This window comes from Sciurus vulgaris (assembly GCF_902686455.1).
Source record: "Sciurus vulgaris genome assembly, chromosome: 1".
NCBI classification, from domain to species: Eukaryota; Metazoa; Chordata; class Mammalia; order Rodentia; family Sciuridae; genus Sciurus; species Sciurus vulgaris.
In genome coordinates, this window is record NC_136461.1 from 33,033,896 (window position 1) to 33,057,104 (window position 23,209).

Consider the following 23,209-nt stretch of genomic DNA (forward strand, 5'->3'; position numbering starts at 1 on the left):
AGCATTTGTAGTTGAGGCTAAAGCAGGCTGTATATCCCACCTCCACTCACACATGTACACAAAGCCTTGGTGGTTTCCTCTGTCACTTTAATTAAGACACAAGTGAGTAGGTAGCCTCCACAAGCTACATTCCCAGCGTCCCCCCACATACCCTGACCTTTGGCCCAGAAGCTCCTGCTTCAGTGTGGGGTGGAAGAGGGAGCCTGGGTCCATAGTGACAGATTATTGCTGACCTCTTCGGTGTGAGGAAAAAGGCCACAAGACCCTGCTGGGGGCCAGCCCTGAGTATTCCTCTCCCAAGTTTAAAGCAGAGAGGGGGAAGTAAGCGTCCAGCCCTTTCAACCCCCAGCTTTGAAATGGCAGAGGGCAATGAGGCCACATCCCTGGAGCTGTCCGCCAGAAGTGTAAGGAATGGAAGGCAGTGGTCCTTGGAGACCAGCTGTGGGGAGGGCAAGGCCAGTCCCCTGTTCAGTCCTGACCACCTGAGCCCTTGTCACAGGTGTAGGTGGGAAGGACACTGAAGGATGCTGCCCAAGGTGCAGTCCTGAGGCACTTAGGTGGGCATCTATCTAGGCCATGCTTCTCAGTTAGCCTTGACCTTGGCAATACTGGGAGCTCCATTTTGCTGAGGTACGCGGGGCAGGCGCTTGCCCTTGGTATAAGAGTGATACCAGAAGTTGGAGAACAGAATGAAGAAGATGGTGCCATACATCCAGATGAGGTGGATAATGACTGGGTACTGGTAGTTGCAGCTGGGCAAGAAGTAGTACTGGGAGATGTGCAGTGAGACCAGGACAAACTGGAGCTAGGATAGAGAAAAAAGCACAGGTCAAAAGCAGCGAAGACTGGAGAGGGGCAAATGGGGGAGGGATGGGGTCAAAGGTTAGAGGTCAGATAAAGACAGGATCCAGACAAGGAATGTTGGGATGGTTACAGGCCAGCAGACCCCTCACCAGCTGAATGGCTGTCATGTGTTTTTTCCACCAAAGGTAGGGTTGAGCCACAGGGCCAAGGGCAGACAATCCGTAGTACAGGTACATGATAACATGCACAGAGGAGTTTACCATGGCATGGAAAGAGCCCATTCCACCTGTGGAAGGGACAATAAAACAGGGTCAGGGGAGTTGGGCCTCTGGTTCCCAGTACTCACTCCTCCAAAGGCCTAGACCATTACCTGGAGCAATCTTTACCCCCCACCACCAGCTCCAGGGAAGCACTGAGTGATGGAAAACATGCAGGAAGGTCACCTGCCCATCTTTCTTCCGGAGAATAAAGATCACCTGAAAGAGTGCAGGTAGGTGTTCAGAGCCAGGAGCTTTCCCTCCCCACCTCCCCAGTTCATACATCTCATAACGACTTACGGTGTCTATCAGCTCAATGAACTTGGAGAAGAAGAAGAGCCAGGCCACTCGAACCATCTGCAAAAAGTCAGGGCAGCCTTAGGAACCCCACACACTGCTCCAAGAGCCTCTCTAAACTGGGCCATGAGCACAAGTCATCGATTATGACCTAACCCCAGCCCCTACTTACTTACCCTAAGTGCCTCAGGGCTGTTGGAATAATCCACAGGATCACAGCGCCAGGTGTAGGTACTCAGCCAGCCAGACATCAGGAACTGAGAAGAGTGTGAGTCAGACCACCAGAGTCCCACTCCCAGCAAACCCTCCCCATCTCTAGCTGAAGAAATGAATCTCAATCTCTGGAAAGGCTAGATGCCATGCTCTGCTCCTCTGTCCCACCCCTTATCCTGCAGGCAGGAATTAAAGACTAGACATCCAGGCCCACCTCATAGACAATGTAGAGGGACAGTGCCACCAGTGAGAAGTTGTAGGCAATCATGAAGCCTCGGAGTTGAAAAGGCTTCCGGTTGGCCATGATGCGAGGTCCAAGTGAGAGGACAAAGTACACGTATGTCAAGAGGATGGAGGTCATTAGCAGGGGGGACTTCATCAGAGGGTAACCCTGGACCCGGGGATCTGTGAATGAATGTCAAGGAGTCAGGAAGAGTCATGGGTCTAAAGGAGCCTCATCAGATCTATACACATGAAGTCAGGTCACAAAGGTTCAAGGGATTCAAAGGGACTCTCCACTAGGACACAGCCCTAATTCCCAGGATCCCAGGAAAGAAGGGAGGGAAGGGCTGGTGGACAGCATCTCACCTGCATGCTTCATCATCTCCTGGTACAAGTTCATAACAGCCTCCATCCTGGCTATGGACTAAAGGGAAGGATGGAGGGACGATGTTAAACAGGGCACACTTATGTACCCCCATCCCACAACCGACCCACAGACACAAGACACAGAACCAGACAACAGGCTAAAGACACAAAACTAAGACAACTGTGATGCCTCACAGTGAAAGGAAGGAACCACTGGGGTCTGGGGGAGGAGGAGGCAGTTTGGTGGAGGCATCTGCTCCCCGTGCATCCTGCCTGCCTCAGGGAGGCCTATCCCACCATTCCTCTCCACACCTTACTCTCCTCAGCTCCTCTTTATTGAGTTACTTCCTGGCCTACCCTTCTTTCAATTCCTGGTCTCTTTCTGGAGCCTTCCCTTCTCACCAACAGGGGGTTCAACTCCAGTGAACCTCCTCACCCTTCTTTGTCAGTCTCTCACCTCCCCAGCTCTAAGAGGGTATTCTTGTCTCCAGGGATTCTCCCTTTCAATCTATCCTCCCCTGCCCCTCCTCTCCCGGGTCCTTCTGGTTCAGTCCCTTGCTGGATCTCTCATCTCCCCAGGGTCCCTCCTCTCCCCTGCCGGGATTCTCACCTCCCCAGGCCCTTCCAGAACCTTACTGGTCTGTGGTTCCTCCTCTCCCTAGGTCTCTTCTCTGCCTGCCAGGGCTCTCACCTCCAACCTCTCTTCTCCTCCCCTCTCCTCGTAGGCTCTCTGGGCTCTCTTCTCTTGAAGAGCCCTTCCTCTCTGGCAGCCTGGCTCTTTGAGACTCCTGCCCCAGTGGCTCCACCTGTCTGACTAGATCTGGCAGCAGCCCCGCCCTCTGCCCGCCCCCGCTGTATTGGGCATGGGATGGAGGGTGGGTCCAGGCCACAGGTCAGTGCCTAGGGGAGCAGGAACCACCAGGATTGGGAAAGTCAAATAAAGCCCCAAAACTCACCACCCACCACTCTGGACCAGCTAGATAAGCTAAGATCCTAGGTTCTCCAGAAATCTCTCCTGGCCCTGGTCCCAGCCTTGGTCCAAGGAATTGCTAAAAATCCACACCCAGCATCCTCTCCCAAACCAGCCATGAATTCTCAGTTTGTCCTACTTCAGAATGGGTACAAGAACCTTTCCTTTCCAGGGAGGGGCAAGGAAGCCAGTGGCATGTGAGGAGGTGGGGAGTGGAGGATGTCTCAGGAATCTTCCCCTCCCTCTGGGAGGGATCCCAATGGGCTAGGCGCCCTCCCCCTCAAGGGCCAAAGGAATGTCAGGGGAGGGCTTATAGGGACACAAAAACCTCTGCCTAGACCCAGGAGAGCCTGGGACTAGGTTCTCCTGTCCCAGGGGAACCAGTCAACACTCAACAGCCAGGACAGCAGGTGCTCCCAGTTTCCTCCATTCAGAGGAAAACTTGTACAGTGCTCCATGAAGAAATGCACCTTCTGATATCCAACAGAGGCCGCATGTGCCCCTCTCGCACGCACATCTCACAGACTCCCCAAACCTGCAGGTCATCCCACCCTTCTTCACACCCCCATGGTTAGGCCCCAAACCCTGCCTTCTACATATACACTCTCACAGCATGCACCACACGGAGAGCGAGCACACATCCACACGGCCTACACACCGCCTACCCGCCACAACTGCCTGCCTCTGACACCACCCCAACCAGCCTCTGTGGACTATGACATGCAGTCTCACGCCTGCTCCAGACTGCACTGGTCCTGGCACTCACATACCACCCTGCACAGCCCCGGGGCACTGTGTGCAAAAGCATATGCTCACAGGCTCAGGCCCAGGCCCACGCGCTGAAGTTACACACCACTTTACTCACACATGGTTTTGCTACTGGGAGGTGAGAGAACATCTGACCACTCACACCATACACTGACACACACCTCCCTCACACACGGATCTGTTTTGGCGGGCGACACTCCTCATTTCTTCATGCACGGTGACTCTGTTGGTGGCCTCTGCTGCTGACAGGGCCTAAGCCTTAGGCGTGTGCTCTCACCCAGCTCCTCTCTGGCACATGCGAGCTCCTTATCTCCCTCAACCACCAGCCTCAAGTTCACCCCCACGCACTCGAACAGGCACCCTGGAGGTCAGGAGGGACTCCGGGCCTCTGGAAGGACCTCTCCCCAAGCTAGAGGGAAATCTGGGTGTGTCCCTCACAGGGGAGCTTAGCCGGTTCCTTCCTTCCTTTAAGATGGATGGAAGGGAAAAGGACACCGGGCAAAGGAAAGGGAAGGGAGGAGAGGAGGGGAGGGAGAGGGCCAAGACCAAGAGGCGGGGGAGCAAGGCCTAGGTGTGAGCAAACGGGGGCCAGGCCGGAGGGGGGCGGGGAGGGAGGGTGCTGGCGAGGCCCGGCCCCAGGAGCTGGGACCTCCCACCCACTCGCCCCAGGAACAGCCTCGCCCACAGCCTGGGCAGGGCAGGGCAGGGCAGGGCTAGCCGGGCCTGCCAGGCAGGGGGCGCCGGCACGTGGGGAGCTGTGGAAGGTCCAGACTCACCAGTGGGGGCCAGGCGGACAGCAGTGGAGGACTCAGGGGGGAGCAGGGCCGGAGAGCAGTCCCCAGGGCTATCCTGCCTGCCACTTCCTCATCTGCTGGGCCGACTTTCTGTCACCAGAGGGGGAGGGGGCGGTCCGGGCGGGGGGCGCCTGCTGATTGGGCGACCAGCCCAGGCAGGAGGGGCCGTCCAGCGCCGGCTGGGCCGCAGGGGCGGGGGCAGGGGCGGGCCGCCAGATCCCGGGGCAGGAAGCACACCCGGCCGGGCTCCCCACCCCTTCCCTCGCATCTCTCAGTCCGCCACGGCCGGTGCCTGCGGCCTGGCCCATCTCGGGAGAACCTTTCTTCTCCTGACGTCCGGCACCCGACGGTCCCATTCTCGGCCCTCTGACCAGTCCACCAACAGAACCCACACATCCGCCGCCTGACGGCAGGCCCAACTGGGACTCGGGGAAGTTCCAGGGTTCATCTCTGTCCTGGAAGGGGGCAGCTAGGTGGGCTAAGGGTTTATTGAGGTGGCAGGGACGGCTTAGCAGGAGGGGAGCAACTGGCCACCGATGCCTTCTCACCGATCCTATAAACTTGGATGAGTCCTAGCGTTAGGAGCCGCCAAGAGGATTTCCTGGAAAGGAGGTGGGAGAATACAAGTGGCCTGGGGCAAGAACTGTGAATCACTGGCCAAACTGGCCTTCAAGGTAGTGAAAGGGGAAAAAAGGGAAGTGAATTTGGCTATGGCCCAACCTAGAAGGTCTTGAAGACCAAAGGGACAGTCTGATTTTTATTCTAGATGCAGAGGAGAAACTGAAATATTTCAAGACTGTTATCAGGCTTGTGTCATTCATTCATCAAACATGTTGCAAGACTATGTTAAGTTCTGGTTACACTGTCCCTGGACTCATAAGGTTTATAGTCTAGGTGACCAGGGTACTGAAGAGAGACAAATGAGAGACAACAGCAGGACCTGGGGAAGAACCTGATAGGACTGGAGGAAGCAGACAATGTGGAAATTCACAAGAAGTACCATGTCTCTATATATGATTGTTGATTCTACACTACCTGACCACCAACTAGACTTAACTATTCTGGCCAAGAACTAGGTTTCAGTGAAATTTCTACCTCCAGCAGCTCCTGGACAGTGCTTTGCATACAGCGATCCAAAAACTGCTTGTAGACTTGGATGGTGTAAATATGGACAGAACTGAGAGAACTCAGAAGAGGTGGTAGCTGGGAGGAATACCGTGTTCATAAATGGTGGGATATAGCTACGTGGAATTTTCATCCTAGACCTTAAGTAAGAAGTTAGTATAGCTCTAACCCAGCCCATTGGTACCTTCCCTTGAAAGGAAATGGCAAAAGAATCCAAGTATTCAAGAAACTTAAACTCCTTAGCATTGTACACTAGGGTCCGACCTGATCTAGTCTCTACCTAGTCTTCTTACTCTACCCACGTCACTCTCCTGGGTCACACCAGTGCTTTACCATCATACCTCCTCAACCCTCAAGCCTTACCCCTTGGCTCAGCACATGACAGTCAGGTCTCCCAGCCAGTAGGTCTCTCCCTCCTCTTGATCCCATGATTTTACTCTAATTTTCAACCCCAACTACAAGCTCCTCTCAGCAGGGGCCATACTTTAGTCATCTCTGTGTATCTATTATCTGACCCACTCAGCTAAACCTCTATAATGTTTTCTGAGTGGATGTTAGAGTGAATGGGACAATGTGGGAAAGTAAAGAGATCAAGGAACCCAGAATCAAGTAGGAAAGAAAATAATTCAAAACCTTTTCCACTCCCCTCCACTTGGGAGCAGTATTCATGGAGCCAATCAATATTAACTGAAGGCCTAATGTCTTCCAGATATACTCTAGGGGCTTCAAGGTCACACCTGACTCTAAAGTCCTGAGTTTTAATGTTCCAATTAGTATCTGTATGACCTTATGTAAATTATGAAACCTCAATAAAACAGGAACAATAATAGTACCTATTTCACAGAATTACTGTGAAGGTTAAAGGAGATAATCCATGTGAAATGCACAGCATTGTCTCTGTCTCAACATTTAACTGACAGTTGGGAAGCAGCCCAATATATCAAGATACCTATTTTTATATGGATTTGTGAACATCCATTTAATAAATATTTCCTAAACATTTACTGTGTGCAAAGAACTTTTATGAGAGAACTGTTGAGGGGTTTTAAGTGTCCATCATGAGAGTCCACTAGAGACAGACAAAGCAGACTATTATAGGTGATGAGACTATTTCAGAGGCCAGACATAGTAGTGACAGGATACTTCTTCAACTATAGATTTATTCACCTGGACCACATTTAAATGACCATGACAAGCCCTCAGTAAATGTTGATTGACTGACTACATGAATGAATGTGTTCAAAGACCTTTGTTCAGTCTTGTCCTGGTCCTGAGAGAAAGCATCTTCCAATATCTGATACAGATTCAAGTCTACCAAATGGCATTTCTGTGGCTCTGTGGTTCTTACAAAACACTCACATCCAGTGGGAAGACGGGCATATACATGAACTAGAGTAGTATGTGGTAAGTATCCCCTTAGAGATAAACCCAGAGGACTATGAAAGCTCTGGGAAAGAGAGGTGACTTCACACAAGATGGAGGTTACTTTTGAAGACTTCAAAGAAATGACACCAACGTTGAACATTAGAGGACACTTTCTAGAAGGCAGGGAAAAGCTTTCCAAGCAGAGGGACACATATATGTGAAAACACAGAAACAAAAGATGTGGCAGGTTTGGGCAACTGTAAGTAGTTTGGTAGGGCTCCAGCTCAGAGGCACATCAGTGAAGGTAGGAATGGTAGGCAGGAGTCAGTTTATGAAGAGTCTTGTAGCCCTGGTAAGAAGTTTGGATTTTATTCTGTTTGTTTTTCAGCACCAGCTGGGGAGCTTTTAAAATAGCATCTGGCTGTCAGCTCCAGATTGATCCTAAGGGTTCTTTTTAATAGGAAGAGGCTGGAGCATGTTTATATGCTGTGTGGAACAAGGCATTGAGCTCCAGCACACGTGGAAGGATTGGTCTCTGGCTAAGAATACCTCACCGACTGAAATATGCGGAAGTGAAGAGTATCTGTCAGTGGGATGGGAGGAGACTGAGGGAGTTTTTATTTAAAGGAGTCTATTTTCCCTTTTGTCAGAAGGTAGGACATTCTCTCAACAGGGTTGTAAGATGAGGAATTTCTGGGAAATGATAAAAGTCTGGTGCGGGTTATGGCAGGCACTACGCAGACTCGGTGAGCAGAGATGCTGGCCCCTCCAGGTGGGAGACCCTGAAGAGTGACGCTCCACTGCCCAGCTCAGGAAGTGGGAGGCAGGATGGCAGAAATGGGACCCTTGGAATCTGCAGGGAAGCTAGGTTCAAGGCCATGCTTTCTTCTACCTGGGTAGAAGGAAAATCAAACCAGGGTGGGCTGACAAACTGGAGAAACTGAACCCACAGTTTTGATAAGGATGAAGGCCCATGGAATGGAGAAAGAATACTCAGTCCAACAGCTAAAATTTCACCTCCTTCCTAGAGTCTTTCTGACTCATGGGAAGTGAAGTGATAACTTCCAAGTCCCACCCTATGTGACTCACTCTCCATTCACTCCTGTTGTAGGGGCCATTCTTTGTTTTCTTTTCCCAGAAGGTAAATCAGTGTAGTCAATTCTCCAAGGGTCCAGTCTGAAAAATACCACCTGCATGAACTCTGTCAACTCTGCTCCCATGAGTTGTTTGAGGCTCTGTTTCAGCACAAAAATTAAAAGGGTCAGAGAAGTAGAAATGACAGTGAGGAAGAAATGGAAAAAAGCATTCCTGCGTGTTCACGAGTGAGTGGGTAGAACAGTGGAAGGAATAGCAAATGGGACTCACAGGCGATCAGCTAAGAGCAATAGGACCTGAGGGTCTTTGGTGAGGAGTGACAGAAGTGTCAGGTGGGAATAAAAGCAGCCTCCCGGTGGAATTCAAGCTTCTACCTTCCCCATCCTGTAAAAAACAAAAGGCACTTCCTATATAGTATCCACACTGAGAAGCTGACGGGAGGGTTAAGCCCATGAGGACAGGGAGCAAAGATGAGGGCAAAGGGTTCACCAGTTAATCATTCTGAGGATCCCTGTGCCTCAGTCAGCTAGCTGATGTCCTCTTCCTAAGACCCTGGCTGAAGAGATGAGGTCTGGAAAAACATCTGGCCAGAAAGGAGAGACCACATGAAACACTCATCATCTGGAATTTGAAGGCATGCCTGGACCCCTAAAAAGTCAGGGAAAGGTCTGATTCATCAGTGGGTAGCCAGTGCCACACACTGTAGGTACCATTTAGTGTTCCTTGAATTGAAGAAACTCAGGAATAGGGAAGAAATGAGACTGAACCTGCAGGAAAAGCTCTGGAGAGAGAGAAAAGGGGAAGCTTTTTGTTAGGAAACAACCAGGGCAGGCTATCAGGATGGAGGAGTTAGAAAGCACTGGAATATATGTGAGAAGAGCCAAGAAGGAAAAAGAGAAGCTTCCTACTCTATTTAGTACATTCTCTGAGAATGCATGAGACTAGTTGCTTTCCATATGCTCTTGTGGTTGGCTCCTGTAAGGAAGGTCAGTGCAATTATTGCCTCTTAGCAGATGAAAATAATAGAATCAGAGAGGTTGAGGTGTGTGCTCAAGATCACATAGCAAGCAAGGTGAAAGCAGCACAGGTCTTTCTGGTAGAGGAAAATGCAAGGACAAAGGAATGGACCCAGGAAAGCATAGGACAGGCACAGGGTAATACAAGGGATTCAGTTTGTCTAAAGGATATGGTGAATGACAGGCTTTCATATGATAGAAGGTTAAATGGTAGGTTAGCTCGAAATCATAAAGTGTTTTGGATAAAAAAGTGAAGAATTTAGTTTGTTTAGGGAATGTCCCTGAAGATTGAATAGGAGGCTGATATGATCCCCATTATGTTTTGAAAGACAAAACTGACAGGTTTATTATCAAGAGGAAAGCAGAGGGAGGGAAACTAGCTGGGACCCCCACAGAGGCACTGGCCAGACAAAACAAGGTCTCACCTAGACCAATGGTGGAAAGTGGGGGAGGAGCAGACAGAAGACTGGGAACTAACCAAGGTTGGCTAGTTGGATAACTCATGTGGAGCAAATGGAGAAAAAGAAAGTAATCTGGGATATCTGGAGTTTGAGGTGAGATGGCACATTCAACAAACAACTGAAACACAGCACTGTTAGGTTCAGAAGAAAGGAAGGGGCTAGAGGAAAAAATCTCAGGATTCTCTGTTAAGATGAAACCACACACGAAGTGTACTACGAAGGCTGTATTCACTTTCCCATCTTTGCTTTCATTTAAGGTTTTCCTTCTGGATTCCTCTGGTATACTAATCCTGGTGTCCTTCCCTATGTCCCCAATCAATCCAAACTCTAAATGGCATTTAACCCTGGCAAACCCAAAGTTCTTCCATGAGTTGAGATATAATGATGTGGAGTGGAGAAGTACAGAGTCATGGTTCAGAGATTTGAATCCCGGGGTCTATCTAAAATTATTTGCATAACCCAAACATGATTGGGTCCTTTTTTTTTTTTTTTTTTTTTTTTGGTTAAGCTAATTTAATTGTAATGTGTCATAATCAGAAGTTTAATATATCACCAGATAAAAATGATTTTTCAGGAGAGAGAATAAGGGTAATAGCATTTGAGTGCTAAAATTTGCTGAAAGGTCCTTGCATGTCCTTCTAAGAAGCTTGGACTTTATCCTATAGGAAATTAAGAGATACTTACAGGTTTGAATTTTATTTGAAATAAGCTCAGTACCTTTTGAGGTCAGAACTATAATCCTATTTCACAGAGGTGGCAACTAAATTTCTTGGAAGTGAAGTAACTTGCCTAAGGTCATACAGTGGGTAAGTGTCCAGGCCAGGATTTGAACTTATACAAAATAAATTACCATAGAATCTTAAGTGCTATAATGGAAGTGTGTAGAGGTACAGGAGAGCGGTAGTTTAAGAATGATCAAGTGTACAGGGAAGAGGTGATGAAGATTTTACAGAAGCAGGTGACACTTGGAACTGGAAGAATGAATTTTCCACCAGGTAAACAAGGGGATAGGAGCAGGAAAAAGAGATGGCAGACATTCCAAGTGGGTAGAACATGCCAAGTCATAGAGGTGTGAGGCAGCACATGGCCCATGGATATTTATCTTCTTATGGCTGTAGCAGAGAACCCAGCAAAGTGGTAAGACTGGTGGAAGGAGCTTGGGTTGTGGCTCAGTGGTAGAGCAATTGCCTAGAACTTGTGAGGTACTGGGTTCAATCCTCAGCACCACCTAAATTAAACAAAGGTATTGTGTCCATCTACAACTGAAAATATTTAAAAGAATGGTGGAAGATGCCATAAAACATAGTCTGAAGGACTGGTGATGAGTGTGAGGGGTAGAGAGGCAAGCATGGAGCTCTGGTAATGAGACCCAGCAAATTACACATGGCCACTCATGAAGACCTGAGCCCAAATTGGCAAACCCAGGCAAGTGAGGCAAGGACCCATCCCAACTGCAGAGAGAGAAATTTGAGTGGTGAAGGGACTCTCTAGGAGAGAATGTAGGAAGACTGGAACTGCATCTTTAGCTAATTTGAACAGAGGGGAAATTCCATTCAGAAATGATGAAAAAGAAGATTCTGGGTGAGGGAACTTGTCATTTGTGCTCAAATTGAAATACTACAATTTAAGACCAAAATGGGACTTAAGAGAAAAACACAGGCAACAACTAAGTGGGAAAAATAAAAATCACAAAATTAGATTAAAAATTGATTCATGTGGCCAGGCAGTGGCACATGCCTATAATCCCAGAGGATCGGGAGGCTGAGACAGGAGGATCATAAGTTCAAAGTCAGTCTCAGCAACTTAAGAAGGCACTAAGCAACTGAGTGAAACCCTGTCTCTAAATAAAATACAAAAATAGGGCTGGGGATGTGGCTCAGCGGTTGAGTGACCCTGAGTTCAATCCCCAGAATAAAAAAAAAAAAAAATTGATTCATATGCCAGGCAATCCAATGTAAAAATGTCCCTGTATCCCCTCTGCACTAGTTGCTAGAGAGATACCAAAGGGAATGAAATCTGCACAAAAGGTATCTTCTGAGGACAGTTTCTGAGGCATTAGCACAGAAGAGCTGCAGAGGGAGAGATCTCAATCTCTTAGAGGGATTGGTCAATCATTTATTCAAACAATTACTGAGAGCAGATTTCTAGCTGTTCTCCTAGGGATAGCTAATGTATACTGAATTCCTCCTGCTGCTAAACACCATTCTAAGCATTTAACCCACTTAAACTTTGCAGCAATCCCATGAAATGCCACCATCATTATCATTCACAGGAATAAGAAAATAGTCATAGATAAACTAACTTGCCCAAGGTTACACAGCAAATGGCTGGGGTAGGATATGAACCCAGGCAGGTCTGGCACTAGAACTTGCTCTTTCAACCAAAATGTTATTTTATACTACCTCTCCAAAGTCAAATCGTAACAGAAATAACACAGTGGCACTACCAGTGGTAGTGTTTATGATGCGCCAGATGCTACAGTATGCCAGACACACAATCTTGCCAAAGATCTCTCAGGTCTCAGGTGGGAGAACTGTGATTCAAACTCTGATGGTTCAGTGTGCTTAAACTTGAGGGACAATAAAATGCAGCAGGATCCAGAATATGCTTGTACAAGGTACAAAAGTGGAGCATAAAACAGGAGGTAATTGACTTTGGTGTTGACTTGTGAACAAACTGGGATGGTGGAAAGCTTCACTGGGGGGTGACTTGTGAGATTAATTGTTAAAGATAATTGGGTATTCGTCTGACAGAACAATAGAGCAAAGCAGAGGAACAGTGTGGATAAAGGAATGGAGGTTTGAAAGAACCTATTACATTCAGGAAACTGTAAGCAGTTTGTATGCCTTTTGGAATTAAGTGGAGAGCAAGACAATATAGAAGATTAAGTCAGGAGGAGGCAAGGGGTTAGAGCACAGAATCCTACTTGCCTTTCCAGGAAATGTGAGCTACTTTTAAAACTTTTCCAATGAAGTGAATGTTATGTTCCACCCTCCTTCCCACACTCCCATCAAAAAACAAAACAAACAAACAAACAAAAAAACCAGGAAATGTGGTGTCTTAGCTTGAAACCCTTTAGACTAGCAGGAATTCTTTGAGATCTATTTTCTCTTAATAATGCATGCATACTAAATTTGCATTCCACTTTAAATTATTTACCCTCAAATGAAAATTTCAGGATAATTTCATCCTGTGACTTTCAGTATGCCTACCAATATGCCAGCTTATGTGGACCCCAGTTTGAGAAACATGGGGACTGAACTATCAAAAAGATTTTAATCAAGGGAGTATGGGATGAAATTTGTTTAGAAAATCTATCTGGCAGCCTTTTAGAAGACAAGCTAGATATCTAATCAGGACTGGAGATAGGGAGTCTGAACAATGTTTTTATGGAGAGACTCAGGGGCAGGATGGATGGATATTGAAGAAAGAAATTGATAGGTTTTGGTATCAGATTGGCTATAGAAGGGGACTAGCTTGGGAACATGGAGGAAGAATAGTTTACAATAGGTTCCATATTCCTGGCTTAAGTAACCCTGGAAAACTAGAAAAGAAACAGAACAGAGGAAAGGATGACTGGATTTAGACATCTACAACCAGAGGATCCTGTGGATCATGTAAGTAGAGATGCCCAACAAGAATCTGCAGCTTAGCAAAGAGGTTTGGAACTAAAAGTAAAACTTGTTTGACTCATTCATATAAAAATGGTAGTCACAGAGAAAGCAGGTAACATAAGAAAAAAAAGAGGGTTGAGAACAAGTTCCAGAGAATAGCCACATTCAAGAAGCAAGCAGAAGTACAGAAGTCCAAAAACTGCAGAGAAGGAATGTTCAAAGAGGTGGGAGAACAAGGAGAATGTATGCCATGGAAGCCAAGTGGGAAGAGAGAGACATAAAGGAAATGGTCAGTGCTGTTAAATGCTGTGGAGATATCAATATAAGAATTGGGAAAAACTCATGATTTAGCCATTAGATAAACAACAGTCTTTGATATCATTTCAGAGGAATAGTGGAAGCAGAAGCCCAAACATAGGGCTAAAAAGTGAATGGGAGGTAGAAGAGATGGTGATTGTTGTAGGCTCTTTTTTCAAGTGTGCCTGTGAGCGAGTTAGCAAGAGAGCATACAGGGTCAAGAAGGATTTTTAACATGGAAGAGACACTAAAACAACATTAACTAGGGCCATGAAAATAGGTGTAGCCCAGAAAAATTAGCAAAAAGAACAAAGGATGGTCTACACATGGGTTGTGGACAAAACATGATGAAGAATCAAAATGGCCACGAACTAAGAAATTAGGGTGACACTGAGAAAGGCAGTGTAAAGGCAGCGAGAAAGGAGGAAAGGGCCAAGGGCACTTTATATTTGAACTAACAGAGAAGGTTACTGTCATTAAAAAGTATGATTTCTTGCCTATGCCAAGGGAGTCTCTCTCTACAAACATCTTGCCTAGGAAAGACAGAGATGTCAGAGTGGGAAGGTGACTTCTGAAATATTTGTATCTCTGCAGTAACTTACCACCTCTTTGATGAGTCTTCACCAGAGAACGATATGAAAGCTAGAAAACAGGGTCAGAGAATGGTCTAGAGGGATGTTGGTAGTATGTAAAGTTGTAGGCAACAGAGAGGGAACTTTAAGAGTAGTTTGTAGCAGTGTGGGGGACTTAGGGAATGATCAAGGGAAACACTGGCAAATCTAAACAACATAGTCCTACAGTGAGGAAAACAAAACCATGCCTGGGGACAATAGGCTTGAGAATCACTGCCAGAGACTGCTAAGCTAGAAAGAGTGCTGGAATCAGTCAAGAAAATTAAGTTCCAGGAATTCAGGAACTTTTTTCCATTCTGTGCCCAGGGAAGCTGCCATGTCCACATGACAGCTGACATCCTGAGAGCAAATGACTTGTCAAGAGGCCACATTAGGAACCCAGGATCTGCCTCAGTGATACATGGGCACTCAAGAACAAAAAAGAAGTTGTTAAAAGAGAGGAAGTTTTTCCTGAGGGACATGTCAAAGTACAGAAGGTAGAGTTTACCTTCTGTTCCAATCAAAAAGCCCTCTTTTTAATTTGGTGATAGGGTCTCACTAAGTTGCTGAGGCTGGCCTTGAACATGGACTACTCCTGTCTCAGCCTCCCAAGTATGTGGGATTACAAGTGTGTGCCATCAAGCCCAGTGCCCCTGTGCATTTGAGACTTTCAGGCAAAAGCAACATCAAACATCCCTAAATTGGCATTGTGAACTCTCAGGGCTGAGCAGAAGAGGGAGCAAGCTCCTGGTCAATGCTAAACTGCAATAAGTTATCCCCCCAAATCTGAGGCACACAGAAGAAAATATTCACCCTTTAGTAGTTCCTCTAGGAGCTGACCCAGGGTGGGCGTTTGGAAGGATTCAGCCTCCGTCCTGCCTGGTGCTGGGATCAGCTCACACGGCTCCTGTGTCCATGGGACACAGAGAATACATTGTCCATAAGGAGGATTATTCTGTACAAGAATCTCTGACAAAGGGAGAGGTTGTTTCCAGCTGCTTGGGGGAGGTGGAAAGGGGGTGGAAAGGGGCCCAGCCTTGCACTGGGGCATTCCTGCAGAGTTCAGCTTCTTTCCAACAGCAGCAGGGCAGGAGGTGGGCAATAACATCCCTTCCAGGTCAGGCCTAATGGTGGGACCCACTATGGAGCAGGAAGGAGCACCTGGCTACAACCTATCTTAACTGTTTCTCAAGAAAGTTCATAGCTGAGTGAAGTGAGCAGCTAAGTAGGGAAGCAATACACACAGGGAGCGGAAGAGAACAAGGCAGCACCAGCAATGAACAAAAGGATTCAGCAATGACTGAATCCTAGCCTCAAGGGAGAACTGGAGAGGTTCTAAACAATGGGCGTTAGGCTGACATTAATTCAATAAGCTTCCATCTTCAGTGGGATGAACTGTGCTGTGGTATTTGAGGTTTCACAGCTGTTGCTTCTTTCTCCATCCCAAAAACAAACTTGGGAGACAAGGCCTAATCCCTTTCTCCCAGAGCCCTACAGGTAGGAGAAAGTACAATCCCTGAGTGAAATAGCACAGTAAGAAACAGAGAAGCTACCAGAGTAGGCCAAGGGTCATGTTTTGCAAATCCTAAATCTAAGCAAGTAAACAGGTCATGTCCTTTTCTTCAAAAGAAACTCCATATACATTCCATCCTTAGGGACTGTTAGGGATGAGAGATATATTCTCTCTATTCTGGGTTCTGGGTTGTATGGGCCCCCAAATGGGAGATGTGACAGATTTGTGTACCCAGAAGTGGAAGGTGGAAATGAGAACATGTACTCACAGAATGACTAACATTGAGGTATGAGCACTCCAGAATAAGAAGGTTGATTAAAGGCACAAGATTTAGGTAAAGTTATGCATATATTTTTGTTGGGACAGAAGGATGTTTCTGTTCTTGGAGGACACGGAATCCACTTTAACAGCATGGTGGGAATGAAGTTGATATCAGGCTGAGACAACAGAGAAACGTGGGGTTGGTACCATTGGTGAAGTAAAGGACAGAATCACCAAAAGCTGCTCCAGGGGTTCTAAAGAACCATGGCTGGAGCTCTGTCCAATATCCTAGTTTAGCTCTGACGTTTCCAGTGGGAAGGGAAGAGCTGAGAAGATAAACACCTGACTGGGTTAATGGGCCAGACTATTCAAATGGGGGAAAAGGTCTGGTGTTGCCTCAGAGCTGATGACAGGACTCCCCTACTGCAGTGTATTATTCAAGGCTGGCCTTGAACATGGACTACTCCTGTCTCAGCCTCCCAAGTATCTGGGATTACAAGTGTGTGCCATCAAGCTTTATGGACACCATTTCTTGTCTTGTTGGGACAGAAAGTCTTATTGGGACTGGAACAGGCAACATCTGGGACCACTTGTCTCAGCCTCTGCTGCCACAGCCTGGCAGAGTGCTGTCTGGCACCAACAAAGGCCAAAGTACCAGTGTGATAAAAGAGAATAGGAAATGCAACCAAAAGAATGAGCAGGAAGGAAGTCTCAGGGTTTTGAGCTCAAAGCTAATTAAAGACCAATATTTTATAGAGCACAAATTTGAACTGCCTTGCAGCACTCACTACTGCAATTGTCTCTGATCCCTATATTGACTCTCTCATAAACTGCTGTCAGACAACCCTGAGCCAGTGAATATCAATTTAAATACTTATATTTCATAAAGAAATTCTTTGGTCCACCTCTACTGATTCAATCCCTGCTCTTGCTCACAAAGGAGTACAGAGAAAGGCAGCATAGGCTGGCTGTCCAAACACACTCTGCTCTTCAAGTTCATAAAAGCAGGCAGTGGTACTGGGCTGCCCACTCCCACTATTGATCTGGCTCTTATCTAAGCCATAGGCTTAATGAAATGGAGGAAAACCATCCTGACCAGAGTGCAGGAACAAAGCACAATTATACAGAAACTAAACCCTGAAGACAGTGTAAAAGGCAATCCCCTCTTCCTCCAAAAGAAGAAAAATAAGTCCAGAGGAAGAAGGGGATTTTATATGTACTACAGAAAAACTCTTTCCCACACAGTCTTGGTTGGCAAAGTACCTACTAGTCCCTTGATATCTTCCTTCATGTGTACAGGGTGTGATAAAGGATGGGGATTTTTACCTATTTCCCATATAAGAATTTAACATGCCTTCAGAGATGGACAGGCCCAAGTTTCACTAGCATTGTAAGTAGATGGTTTGTCCCCACCCAGAAGCCTGTTCATCTGCACTTAGAGAGACAGCAGAATGGAACCTGAGTGGAGAGGCCTGAGCCAGTATGCCTTTAAGGACATACAGGCTGTTACAGTTTCTGGTAGCACAAAATAAGCACAGACTTATTTGATTCTGGGTCCATCAGCTCACCATTGACATGGAACAGTAGCACATCAGGTGGGTTCTGGATCAAGAACTGAGGAGGGCAGGGTAGAAAAGTGGCTATGAAAATGACCATTTATTGAATACCTATTATTTCATACACTGGGCTATGTGTTTTACATTCATTTTCTAATTTTAATCCTCATAACAACCCTATGAGGTAGGTATTATCACCATTTACGAATGAGAAAACAGGCTCAGAAAATGTAGGTCAGTTGCCCAAAGTCATATAGCTAGTCACCAGTGGAGCTGGGATCTGTCTGTTGCTGAAAGCCCATGTTCTTTTATTGTACCCCTCTAGGTGAGCCTTGAGTAAAGGTAATATGACTGCACAACTGTGCAAAGATCACCTGGTAGTGAAGGCTGCCATTCACACTCACCGCTGGTAGGGATGCATTGAAGCTGACTTGATGTTGGTTTTTATTCCACTTGGCATTTTCCCTAAAAGGAATACGAAGAAAGACATCTGAGGCAAGGCAAGACTTTCACAATAAATCAGAAATGTGGTTTCTCAGGTTCCCTCCTGCCATCTCCTTTATCACTGCAGAACCTCTGTGGCATCTGACCCTGATTGGCAGAGATCAGAGGTGTGGTTCTTTAATACCTGCCTCCCTGAAGATATCTAGGAGGAAATGGGTGATTTGGGAGAATAGTGGGAGAAATGTTCTGCTTATCTACTCCTAGCAAAGACACATAAACCTGTGTGATCCCTGTTTGGTGTCACAGATAAAAGCATACTCTATTCTTGCATATCTGTAATCCCAGCTACTCAGGAGGCTCAGGAGGTTGAGGCAGGAGAACTGTAAATTCCAGGCCAAGCCTGAACAACTTAACAAGACTCTAGCTTTAAAAAAAAAAAGAAAAAAGACAGGTGGGGATATAGCTCAGGGCAGAGTGCTCCTGGTACCAAAAAAAAAAAAAAAAACTATATTTTCTCTTGATTTAGTTGGGCTTTTTCCTAGACAGCATGGAAGAAATACCTCTTCTGGCTGCTTGCATCTTAACTCCCCCAGACTATTCTCATAATTACTAAAAGTGAGTAGAGAGAAGGCAGGAAGGCAAGAGAGACAGGATACAAAGAAAATAATACCTACAGGAATAGGAAACTGCTTGCTTGTCAATTCCTGATGCATCTTCCAAATGATCTTGATTAAGATCTGACCACCGATTCCTCCACCCCACTTTGGTACTAGGAATTGAACTCACTTAACCACTGAGCTACATCCCCAGTCATTTACATTTTTTATTTTGAGGCAGGGTCTCACTAAATTTCTTAGGGCCTCACTAAGTTGCTGAAGCTGACTTTGAACTTGCAATCCTCCTGCCTCAGCCTCCTAAGCTGCTGGGATTACAGGCATGCACACTGCACACAGCTGACCATTGATTTTTTTCTACCTAAGAAGAGACACTGACCACACACCTAATCTTCAGAATAAATGGGACAGAACAACTGAGAAAGAGGTGTGAATGTAGAAATTGAGAGCAGTTTCTGCTATTCAAAGTTCTTCCTTACTCTCTGGTGCCTGTTGCAGAGTTTCAGATGAGAATTTTTACTGCTGAAAATTGTTTTCTGAGTCACTATGCAAAGGAGAAAATCCCCAGTCTGGGGATGCTGGGGGCCCAGATAATCCTGGTCATTCCTATACCCATTCAAAGTCATTTACATTTCCACCCTGGCCACCTTACCAGGTTGACCTGCTTGAGCCATTTGCACTCCACTGAGCATAGGCTGCTGCTGGCTTGGAGCTCCTGCCATCTGTACTTGCTGTAGTCCTGAGGTTCCCGCAAGGATTGTCCCAGCTCCTGGCTGGCCTGGCTGGCCAGGACCACTGCTGCCTGAAGGTCTCCAATTAGACAGACCCTTCCCAAAGGCAACAGCTGCCACCAAGGCATTGGTGTCTGTAGGGTTAAAGGTCTGCTTGTTTGGTCGGAGACCTAAAGAAAAAGGAGGACCATGAAGTATACATCTGATCCTAGGACTACACCTAGCTGGAGAGCCTGCAAAGATTGCCAGGGCTTGGAACTCTGACTTCAGCATCATGTAAGTTTCCTCACAGTCCAGGGAAGAGCCAGAATACTCCCAAACCTATCTCCAAATTTTCCCTTTTCACTTTGCCATTCTTCTACCTGCTCCAAGGTTGGTTTAAATACAAAAGGCTAGCAGTATGGAAGCAAACCTTTTCCAAAGCAGAAGATTCATTCTGTATCTTCACTTCATTACCACTCAAATCACCATTCCTATCCCAGTGTTCTTATTATATACCTCTCCCTCTGTTACCAATATGTCTTTACCTCCACTCTCTGATTCTCGCTCCTCTTTGCTGATTTTCTCCAGAAGGTTTGAGCACATTTTATTCAAGCTCTGAATCTGCTTCTGTAACATACGAATTGGTGCAATGATTAGGATAAATAGGAAATGACTATGGAGGAATTTCTTCCAGGGACAGTTTAGTGTAATAATTGAGTATCTCTACTACATAGAAGTGATAATGTCTGCTTCTCATCAAGGGATCAGGGGGGGGCATCAGGGCAGTGACTCAGTCCAACCTGAGCTGCATCAGCACCAATACGGGCAGCATCTGTTGTCAGTTGTTTCTCCTGCTCTTCAACCTCAGGATCTGGCTTCGTTCTCAGATGATCAGGGACCACCTCATGGCTGAAAACAGGCACCCGTCCTTCAGTCTGTCGCTGTAACACAAATTTTATTGATCTTACCATGCACTCCCAAGAATTAGATCCAGTCTTATTTCCTTCCCAAGGGCAAATAGTGCATTTTCAGGGAAAACACAACCTGAAACACAATAGCGTGCTTTTTAGAACTCTGTCCCTTTCACTCTATCTATGATTTCTGTCTTCTCACATGGCTATCTCTATCATAATTAAGGGCAAATTAAATTCCTCTCCTTGCCACATTTTCTTCAAAGATTGGAATAGACAAAGTCACAAAAGGACAGACTCTTTTTTTGCAAGTCAGATGTTGGAAGAGAAAAAAGTCTTGGTAATATAGGCATCTGGATCTTAAAAGCACTATTTGGGAGCTGCTCCACCTCCAGGACAAAAAAGCAAGGCCTCCAAACTGCAGTCCTTCCTTCTCACTGCCACATACCATTCCACATTCAGAACTTCTAGAATAACCAATCAAAAATTGTGCTCTTGGGGCTGGAGTTGTGGCTCAGTGGTAGAGCACTCGCCTAGTATATGTGAGGCACCACATAAAAATAAATTAAACTTAAAAAATTGTGCTCTAGACTTTAATCTAAGAATTTAATTTCCCACGTTGTACCCTTTTCCTCTTCTTACCATGAGATCTTCATCTCGATCTGGGGACAGGACCAGAGGAATAATTACTTGGTTACGGAATAGTGGTGTCTTCTCATGCTTCAAAACCTTGTTCAGGGTGTTCAGCTGTCCAGAGAGCAATGCAAAACTGTCCAGGACAGAGGGCCTGGTGGTGGTAAGAAGGTGTCAGAATGTTCCAACCCTTCCCTATAAAGTAATCTTTAAGAGGCTCAAAAGACTCATAACTCTATGACAAGCCTAGGTGAGAACCTAATTGGCTAACGGGAATGACGGGGGTTAGAAAAGAAGGACACACTTTCAGTTTCTGATACAGATGCAGAAAAAAGACAGTTCATTGTTTGAAAGGGGTAAGAAACAGTGGCAAAATAGGAATCACAGCTACAGTGTTGCAAATGAAAATTCAGAAACTGGGTAAAATTCTCCTTTCCAACCTGGAAATAAGAGCCACTATTTCTGAGTAGATTGAATTTAAAAGACCAAAAGCCACATCTGTGGAAAGAGATCCAGCAGAAAGGACCTCCTCGCCAGAAAAAAAAAAAAAAAATCAAAGGATAAGAATCAAAAGCTAGAAAAAACTTGGCTTGGGAAACTGAGCATTTCTCTCTACTTCCTTGCCATGGAGGGCCTAAGCCAAACTTTACTTGTTCAATATTGGGTAACCCAACTCTTTCCAAATCAAAAGATGTTTGCAAACTGATAAATGGTTACATCATTAGAAATGTTCTATCCATCAGGAGGTCTGGCCCCCCACCCAGTAAGCCCTCCCCAGCTTGCCCTGGCAACCCTTACCAGGTTAGCCGGTCATACTCGTTTTCCAACTTATAAATGAAACTTCCCAGTGAGTTCTTCAGATCAGCCACTTGACTCAGCAGTGCATCTAATGATGCCTCAAGCTGCTTCTCCTCTCGCTGCACAAATAGGAACAGGTTGGTTATCCAGATATATGTAAGTGTGACACATACAGAATAAAGCTGAAAAGTCAAATTGTTTCCTATCTTTGGTATTTGAGTAACAGCATCAACCCTTAGACCTTTCAACCTGTTCACCTGACCTCAACTCCTTCTACCTACCCAGATTTTCTTCTCTTATCACCTCCAAATCCAAGCTTGGTTCTTCTTGTGTTTTTTAGGTACACCCTACTATTCCTCATTGAGAAATTTCACCAGACCCAATGCCTGTAGTTCATTATCTTACGGGTGTACACATGTACACTGTCTTCCTCTGTCTTAGAATCTGCCTTGTAAACCTGGCTATTCTTGTCAACAACACAATTTTGGGGAAATCGACCTATGCATAAAGCTTTTTCTGAATACCAGCTCTGCACTCTCTCTGCCCTGCACCTTAGTTTTTATTTCTCCTTAGCATTTGATGTTTCAACCTTCTCTCGGCTAAGTTAATGTGCACTCATTTATCTCTGCCAATATTCCCGTGCCTCTTTTCCAAGCTCTGTTGACCTACAAGCATTTACTGAGAGACTACAAGATGTAAGTAACTACATGGCAAATGAAAAACAAGAAAACCCACGTTTCTAAGCACCAGACAATTTTAAATTCTGGGAATCTGTACAGCATTTCCTTTCCATTGTCTGATGCTCTTATTTTACTCCATTTCTTCACCCTTAAAAACGACTGGGCACAAGCTGGGAAGAATGATGCAAAGCAGTCTTGCAAACCTGGCAATGTGCCTGACAGGAGACTGACTTTGGGTTCCACCCAAGTCTGAGATTTTTATAAACAGTTTAGCTTTTGGCCTCCGCGGCCCACAATTCCTTCAGCCCTTGGGCTTCAATTACAGATCCCTTGTTTGTCTTCCTCCAACAGCCTAGCTCGGGGCCTGGGTCAGTCCATCACTTTCTTGGACGCATCTCTGTTTTCCATATGACAACCTGATCCTTTACAACACTCAGGGAAGTTAGCGCTGCCTCTTTTCTCTAGACCTGGCCGAGTCCTTCTCCGGTTGGCCGCCTCAACCCCCACTGGCCTCTGCGCTCCTTTTCCAGTTGGCCTCGTCCCCACACGCCCATTCTGTTTTTTCTTAACAGCCGCAGGCTCTGACCCCTCCCCTCAGTCTCAGCTCCTCACTCTCCGCCAGGCCACTCCGAGTCCCGCTATCCCGAGCTAGCTATCTGCCAGTAGGCCCAACAGGGTTCTCACCTGCATTGCTTCGGCTGCGGTTGCAGCAACGACTTCCTCTTCCGGTTTCCCAGACAGGAGCGCCCCTGAGTGGGCGACATCCACCAATCAGAAAGCCCAGAGCTCGGCCTTCCCATCGACTTCCGGT

At 46.3% G+C, this 23,209-nt stretch overlaps 2 protein-coding genes across 4 annotated transcripts; both read right to left on the reverse strand.

The window, feature by feature from the left end:
- Nucleotides 1–70: 70 nt before the first annotated feature.
- On the reverse strand, nucleotides 71–4,751 carry ELOVL1 (ELOVL fatty acid elongase 1). 3 transcript variants are annotated; one of them, XM_079117909.1, is made up of 8 exons: nucleotides 4,674–4,751; nucleotides 2,160–2,217; nucleotides 1,786–1,976; nucleotides 1,535–1,615; nucleotides 1,362–1,418; nucleotides 1,175–1,280; nucleotides 954–1,090; nucleotides 71–805 (listed from the first exon to the last, which is right to left on the reverse strand). In XM_079117909.1, exons 2-8 carry the CDS (start codon nucleotides 2,203–2,205, stop codon nucleotides 584–586), a joined length of 840 nt encoding a protein of 279 aa, XP_078974035.1. In that variant the 5' UTR covers nucleotides 2,206–2,217; nucleotides 4,674–4,751; the 3' UTR covers nucleotides 71–583. The 3 variants fall into 3 exon arrangements, with proteins under 3 accessions (XP_078974035.1, XP_078974034.1, XP_078974036.1); XM_079117908.1 differs by lacking the exon at nucleotides 4,674–4,751 and adding an exon at nucleotides 4,072–4,378; XM_079117910.1 differs by lacking the exon at nucleotides 4,674–4,751 and adding an exon at nucleotides 2,851–2,928.
- On the reverse strand, nucleotides 1,895–23,131 carry MED8 (mediator complex subunit 8). The gene is made up of 9 exons (XM_079117942.1): nucleotides 23,083–23,131; nucleotides 21,719–21,837; nucleotides 20,930–21,074; nucleotides 20,177–20,317; nucleotides 19,922–20,003; nucleotides 19,316–19,564; nucleotides 18,010–18,070; nucleotides 2,160–2,217; nucleotides 1,895–1,976 (listed from the first exon to the last, which is right to left on the reverse strand). Exons 1-8 carry the CDS (start codon nucleotides 23,086–23,088, stop codon nucleotides 2,211–2,213), a joined length of 810 nt encoding a protein of 269 aa, XP_078974068.1. The 5' UTR covers nucleotides 23,089–23,131; the 3' UTR covers nucleotides 1,895–1,976; nucleotides 2,160–2,210.
- Between the last annotated feature and the right edge of the window lie 78 nt (nucleotides 23,132–23,209).

What these genes read in the sequence shown, in the direction of transcription:
- ELOVL1 (XM_079117908.1), bottom strand. Translation starts at nt 4,101, where the DNA reads ATGAGGAGTGTCGCCCGCCAAAACAGATCC. An exon ending in TCGCCCGCCAAAACAGATCC is followed by an intron (nt 2,218 to 4,071) that starts GTGTGTGAGGGA and finishes CCTTCCCTTTAG; the next exon opens with TCCATAGCCAGGATGGAGGC. An exon ending in CCCTCTACATTGTCTATGAG is followed by an intron (nt 1,616 to 1,785) that starts GTGGGCCTGGAT and finishes CACTCTTCTCAG; the next exon opens with TTCCTGATGTCTGGCTGGCT.
- MED8 (XM_079117942.1), bottom strand. An exon ending in GAGTATGACCGGCTAACCTG is followed by an intron (nt 21,075 to 21,718) that starts GTAAGGGTTGCC and finishes TACCACCACCAG; the next exon opens with GCCCTCTGTCCTGGACAGTT. An exon ending in TTGGTGCTGATGCAGCTCAG is followed by an intron (nt 20,004 to 20,176) that starts GTTGGACTGAGT and finishes CGTATGTTACAG; the next exon opens with AAGCAGATTCAGAGCTTGAA.